The sequence below is a fragment of the Alosa sapidissima genome, chromosome 22 (genome assembly GCF_018492685.1).
Source record: "Alosa sapidissima isolate fAloSap1 chromosome 22, fAloSap1.pri, whole genome shotgun sequence".
NCBI classification, from domain to species: Eukaryota; Metazoa; Chordata; class Actinopteri; order Clupeiformes; family Clupeidae; genus Alosa; species Alosa sapidissima.
The window spans coordinates 17,695,239-17,702,738 of record NC_055978.1 but is presented as its reverse complement, the minus strand read 5'-3'; the positions used below and the strand labels follow the sequence as shown (position 1 = coordinate 17,702,738).

General features: G+C 44.4%; 1 protein-coding gene across 4 annotated transcripts in view; it reads left to right on the top strand.

Moving 5' to 3' along the window:
* The window catches only part of LOC121697535 (nck-associated protein 5-like), a 123,851-nt gene that overhangs the window by 52,630 nt on the left and 63,721 nt on the right, over positions 1 to 7,500 (top strand). For all 4 annotated transcript variants that reach the window (XM_042079082.1, XM_042079083.1, XM_042079084.1 and 1 more), the window contains one exon: positions 4,925 to 5,110. In XM_042079082.1, coding sequence (XP_041935016.1) covers positions 4,925 to 5,110 — 186 coding nt within the window. The remainder of the gene's footprint in view (positions 1 to 4,924; positions 5,111 to 7,500) is intronic.

The following is a 7,500-nucleotide window of genomic DNA, read 5'->3' as shown; positions in this document are numbered from 1 at the left end:
TCCAGAGAAGTGTGAAGATCTTTTTTTTATTTGGCCTGAAATAAATTCTATAACATTTTGGGTCTGATAATAGAAGTAGCCACCTACCATCTTTGAGGCAAAACATTTTCACCCATCTCAGCTTTGAATAAATACCAACCAACCTGATCGACTGAACAAAGCAAACTCAAACCTAAAAATGTTACATCATATTTGAGGCTGAGAACCTTGCCGAAAGAAGCAGTGGAAATGTTTGTCAGCGCCAGTCTCTCTCTCTCTCTCTCTGTCTCTCTCTCCCTCTCTTTCTCTCTCTCTCCACCTAAGTTTTTTTTCTCTTTCGCTGGCTTAACTCTTGTTTACTCTAACTCTGCCGGCGTCATTGCCACGACGACACCCAGGGAACTAATCAGGGGGAGCGGAGGGTGGGAAGAGGGGTGTGTTCATGATTGCTTTCCTCTCCAGTAGCCCAGGCTCCTTCATTAGCTTGGCCCAAACGTAATTGTATAATTCGAGCTTAGTTGGGGGAATTGTTGATGAGGCTAAGAGCCGTGACTGAAACAGTTCTGGGGTGATGGGTGGGTGATGGGTGGGGGCATTGTAGGCATTGCACAGACAGACAAACACACACATACACACACACACACACACACACACACACACACACACACACACACACACACACACACACACACACACACACACACAGACACACACACATACAAATAAACTCAAACCTAAACACAACGACAGCGCACACACACACACACACACACACACACACACACACATCTGTAATTTACTTTGCGAAACTCATTCTCACTTGTGTAATGGTTATCAATGAGATGCTATCGGCACACAGTAAAGTCTATTTAAAAATTCACTTCATATTGAGCTTGGTGAATCGCACCAGCCTGATGAAGATGAGAGAGTTTATAGGACTATTGCACTGTCTGACCCTGAACATTTCAAATCTCCTTTGGCATATTGCATGTGTCTGTTGATACTTGATGGATGTTAAACAAGCCGATATGTGATCATATGTGTATGTGCTGCTATACAAATTACTCTCATGTGAATTCACTTGCTGTTTGCTTTTGTGGGTAAATATGTGTGTCTCGTAGAAATATCTGTGTGTATAGGCTAGTCCTATGTGTTTATGTGTGTGTTTGTGTGTGTGTGTGTGAGAGAGAGAGAGTGGAGAGAGTGTTACTGTGTGTGTGTATGCGTGTGTTTGCGCTGTGTACGAGTCTACATGTCAGTATGCGAGTGAGACAAGCCGAGAGATTACACCAGAGTAAAATTATGCATTCTAATTAAGCCGTGTGTGCCTAATGCATTTGCAATTAGACAGAGTAATGCTCCAGATAGCCTGTCAGACTGGCTTTTCTGACCGATGAGTATGGTTCACCGTCTCCTAGACACCAACACACACACATACACACACACACACACACACACACACACACACACACACACACACACACACACACACACACACATTCTGTTGTCTCTGTCAGCAAAAGTGTGTGTGTTGTGTAATACGGTCATTTGTGCATTAGCTGCACCTTTATCATATTTCAGACTTGCATTTCACACACTTTTGTGGTCTTGTTCTCTTATGTATTTGTGTGTGTGTGTTTATGTGTGTGTGTGTGTGTTTGTGTGTGTGTGTCTACTTTAATGTGTAGCTTCACACTTGACTGTTTTTTTCCCCATATCATTTCTGAGTCTGTATGCATGCTCACACATCTATTTTGTATTTTGTGTGTGTGTGTGTTCGTGTGCGTGTGTGTGTGTGTGTGTGTGTGTGTGTGTGTGTGTGTGTGTGTGTGTGTGTGTGTGTGTGTGTGTGTGTTCGTGTGCGTGTGTCTTTTGGGATGCATTGCCCTGCTATAACAGTACTCTCCCCATCCATCATCTGCTGATCTGAGTGCCCTGCATGTCAGATGACGATTAGCTGACTGCAGATTAGCCTGCTGCATGGAGTGTGTGTGTGTGTGTGTGTGTGTGTGTGTGTGTGTGTGTGTGTGTGTGTGTGTGTGTGTGTGTGTGTGTGTGTGTGTGTGTGTGTGTGTGTGATCCCAAACAGTAGAGCCCTGCATCCGACCGCTAATTACTAACACGCGGCTACGGCACTTCCCTCACATAATTTGCACCTGTTAGCACAGGGAATGTTATTTTATATTCTAACACATGACCAAAATAAAGAGGAGAATTTCCCAGTGGCTGTTAATGCCTTGTAGCATCAATGGATAGAGCCAACCCCTCATATAGACGTTGGGATCATACCGGGCATAATTCTCTCTCATACAAGTACTGCTTGTGTGTTGCAAAAGTGAGCATAGATGTGTGGATAAATAAATAAATAAATAAATAAATACCGGTAAATAAACGATAGCCTCTTAAAGGAGAATTCCGGTGTGATATTGACCTAAAGTGTATCGAAACATGATACCGAGTGTGAACGTATGTCTCATAGCCCATCTCGGCTTGTCCCCTGCACTCCAAAATCTGGCGCTAGTTAGCCGATGCTACCAACATCTTCTTCAATAGTGGTGCTTCGGCATCGGGCTAGCCATGCAAATAAATCACTGTTTTACACCCATTTACGAGGCTCAATGTATCTCCACACTTCATTGGTAGACTTCCTAGGGCCCTGACATTTAAAACGAGACATTGAGAACTTTGAAAAAGCACTGGTAGTTGCTGCTACTGTAAGAAACTGGAATCCATGCATTTCCACTGAATTATTTTTGGAATCTGATCCCTTATCATACCTGTTCATTCTTACTCGTTGCTCGACTTATCGTGACTAAATTCAAGATGGCTGCAAACGTTAAACTTCGTGAAGATACTGTCTGTATAAATCGTCTTGTAAGTAAACTACCAGTGCTTTGTCAAAGTTCTCAATGTCTCGTTTTAAATGTCAGGGCCCTAGGAAGTCTACCAATGAAGTGTGGAGATACATTGAGCCTCGTAAATGGGTGTAAAACAGTGATTTATTTGCATGGCTAGCCCGATGCCGAAGCACCACTACTGAAAAAGTTGTTGGTAGCATCGGCTAACTAGCGCCAGATTTTGGAGTGCAGGGGACAAGTCGAGATGGGCTATGAGACATACGTTCACACTCGGTATCATGTTTCAATACACTTTAGGTCAATATCACACCGGAATTCTCCTTTAAAGGAGATGCCTATACTCCGTCCAGGTAGTACACATACAGAAGATGGTTCTGCTCCACTGGCAAGATACCAGAGGCTTTGAGGGAATGCTAATTCAGTGCTAAAAAGGCTAATTGGAGGTTGTTATGCAGGCCAGATCTCATTGTTCCTCTTGCCACTGGAAAATGTCATATGTGCTGGGGGACTGTTAGGATTTGAAATGCCTCCTGCCTCACTTTGCTACCCTGTGAATGTGTCATAGCACTTGAGCAGACCGAAACAGTCAGTAATACAGAGTAATACTACCACGATTTCAATGGTAATATTTGCAGTTGGGTAATATACTGTATGTGATGAATCTTTGCAAACAAACACCTATGCTACGCACACAACTTCCAACCATCCACACTGGCACACACACACACACACACACACACACACACACACACACACACACACACACACACACACACACACACAGACACAGACACACACTTGGCCCCCTGTGAGCATTCTGATTGAAGCACAACTCAATTTTTTCACCTCCTTTTTCCTGGCTCCCTCTTGCAGGGAGACAAATGGGATAATGAAGGGAGATAGCATTTGATAGTCCCCACTGCGGCATCTCTGTCTCGCTGTGTTCTCCCCTTGCCTTCTCTCTTTACACCCAAAGAAAGACCACTCAGCCACTTGCACCAGCAGTTGTCTGAGAACCTAATTAGTCTTATCAGTGTCAGGTGTTCTACTGTGTGTGTGTGTGTGTGTGTGTGTGTGTGTGTGTGTGTGGGGGGGGGTAATTATCAAGAGATGTATGGATATCTGTTTGTATCACTCTATTGTCTTTTGTTCATTTTTATGAATTGTCCGCCCAGAAAGCCTATAGAAGGCCTTTCATTACATTACATTACATTTGGCTGACGCTTTTTTAGCCAATGCGACTAACAACATGGTAAACAGTTTAAGTTTTAGAGCAATTCTCAACAATTTTAGGACAATTTAAAAACATTAGAGTACAGTAAGAATAAGTGCATCAGTGAGTGCTGTTTTTAACAGTTACTTGTCAGTTTAAGACGGCTGGTGAGTGCTAGGATCAGTAAGACTTGTTGTAAGTGTTGCTATGAGAGGAGATGTTCTCTAAAGAGCTGGGTCTTCAGGAGTTTTTTGAAAACTGAGAAATGGAGAAAATGGAGAAAATGCCTTTCAAGGTCACTCAGCGAGTGGTATCAGTGGCCCAAAGCATCATGGGATATCTGCCACAGTTTTGTCATGCTGACACTGACTTCTCTCATTTCCCCTGTTCTTTTTTGTCCTACTTCTTGTTTCACTTCTTCTCCCCCTCCATCTGTCACACTTTCTCTATTGTTCTCGCTCTTCCTCCATGTCCCTCTTCATCCCTCTCTCTCCATGCTCCTGCGTCTCCTGCACCCCCATGCCTCTCACTCCCTTGGCTTCTCTCACTCTGTCATTCCTTCTCTCACTTCATTTCTCTAACCTCCCTCCCTCATTTTGTTTCCCTTGTCTCTCCTCTGCACCCCCTCTCTCTTTCTTCCCAATCTGTGTGTATCCCTCCTCTCTATCTATCTATCTATCTATCTATCTATCTATCTATCTATCTATCTATCTCTCTCTTCTCCTTTCTTTCTATCTCTTTCTCTTCTCCTTTCTCTCCCATACTGTCTATCTGTATATGTCTCCCCTTCTCTATCTGTATCTTCTCCCCCCCCCCCCCCCCCCCCCCCACCTCTCTCTTCTTTATTTGTGTCCTTCTCTATCCCTCGCTTCAGGACAAGCTCTCGAAGGAGATGGAGAAGCAGGAGGCCTCCGAGGAGAAGCGGGTGTGTCAGGCGGCGGAAGAGCAGCCAGCCAAGAGTGGCCAATCGGAAGCCGAGAAAGATGCGGCAGGGGACGAGGCGGGGGACGAGGCCAAAGATGAGACCCGAACCCTTCTGGACAGACTGAAGGCTCTGGAGGTACGGTAACGCTTCAGCCAATCAAGAGACCGTTTGTCCGTTTGTCTGTCTTCGTCTGTCTTTCTGTCTCTTTCAGCCTGTCTCTCTCTCTCTTTATCTATCTATCTATCTATCTATCTATCTATCTATCTATCTATCTATCTGCCCACTCATCTTTTTGCTGCACTGTCTCTCTCTCTCTCTCTCTCGCTCTCTCATTACTCTCTCTCTCTCTCTCTCTCTCTCTCTCATTACTCTGTCTCTCTCGCTCTCTCTCTCATTACACTCTCTTTCCTGCTTTCCTCTGTGGCATGCTGTCTGTGTTTTGGTCTAAAATCAGCTGAGCAAGACGGGGATATTAATCCCCAAATCTTTTTTTGATTTGGGGATTAATGATTATCTTTTTGATTATCTTTGATTATCTTCCTACTTCCCACTCCCCAACTTCCCACCTCGAAACTCAGCTGTCTACATCTCTCTCTCTCTCTCTCTCTCTCTCTCTCTCTCTCTCTCACTCTCTCTCACACACACACACACACACACACACACACACACACACACAACAAACCCATTTCTCATTCTCAGACTCTTTCTGCACTTGAGTAAACGATCATCAGACTTTCATACTCCAGACCAACTTGCACTGAGGCGAAAGCATATATTTGATCATCACTGCAGACGACTGCACAGGAGGAGAAAGCAACCAGAAATACCGAAAGGTTTTACGATTACCATTGATTTAATGGATTTTAGTCTCCCTCTCATGAGAACATTGTGGCTGTCTGTGATTTCTACTCACACTGAGGGGGAGTAACTCCACAACAGTGTGACAGTGATTCACATTAATATCACTCTGTGATCACCTGCAGGACAAAATGTCCTTTTGCAGGTGTTAGACATTGGCAGCCAGATGGCTTCTATGGAATTAATGGGCTACAGTCATGGAAGCTCTAATAGATTGCCATTAGTGGACAACCCAACCGACAGTCACAGGCTGGCCCTATCTGCAGGTCCTGATTACTACAGACGCGTTCTCTCTGTTAAATATAGTCCATTCTGCTGACCTGTAATTGGTAAGTGATTGTGTGAGCTATAAAGGCTGACAGGCTTTCTATTGTGTGTTTTTCTGACAGAGTAAGCAACGCGGCAGTTAATGTCTTCCGCTCCCCATCCCTAACACACACACTCACATTCACACTCTCTCTCTCACACACTCTCTCTCACACACACTCTCTCTCTCTCTCTCACACACACACATACACACATATACACACAAACACACACACACACACACACACACACACACACACACACACACACACACACACACACACACACACACCAATACACAGACAGAAAGACACACACACACACACACACACACACACACACACACACACACAAACTACCATTAGCATAATTCGACAGGAAGAGGGCCATCATCATAAACAATTGCTTGCAGCAAGGGTAATTAACTGGACATATGACATTATTGGCTCCGTCATTTCAGCTCAGCCCCCACTCCCACCCCAAGCAGAATGGCCCCTGAAAGAGATGAAAGAGGAGGAAGAGAAGGAAGAAAGGGGGGGGGGGGGGGGGGGGCACGGAGGGAACGAGAGAGGGATAGGGCATTACCAAAACGTTACGACTTTATCCAAAGTTATCTGCCATCCCTGTGCGCATGGCTGCCCTGGTGATGGATGCTCGCGGCGAAGAAGAGGCTGAAAGAAAAGCGAGGCCAATACATCAATGCCTGCTCCTCCCCATAAACAACAGTGACGTTACATACGGGAGCCCCTTCCACTCCCATCCACAAAGGAGACAGGGAAGGGGGGGAAACGCTATTATAATCCATTAGTATGGGCCCGAGCATATTGCTTACAAATGGAGTGGAGCGGTGGCCCAGATTGTATCGCGGGGGAAAAAAGGGGATTATTTCCCAAAAGATGCATGTGTTTCTCATCGATGTATTTGGAGATATGAGCAACCATATCGATTTTAATGTCAGACTTGTAAGGCGAGGGGAAAAAGAAAAGAGAAAGCAAGAGATAGAGAGAGAGAGAGAGAGAGAGAGAGAGAGGGAGCGTAATAGAGAAAGTTTTCTTGAATGGCCTTCAGCACAGAATAAGAGTTGTTGATACAGTATCTGTAGTCACCAGGAGAAAAAACCGGGGCATGGGCCAACTTACAATTCAATAGGGGAGAACTTTATATATATATTCACTCTATTTTAAAGCAACACCAAACAACTTTTCCTCTATTTGTTCCACTATTTGTTTATCCAGCACCGGCTTTTGCAAATAACAATGTCCACAGACAAGGTAGAATATGTTGCATGATTTTATGAAAGTACGATGTATTGCGACTTCAGATGCAAGTCAAATTTGTAGTTTCTTATGTCTCATTCCATC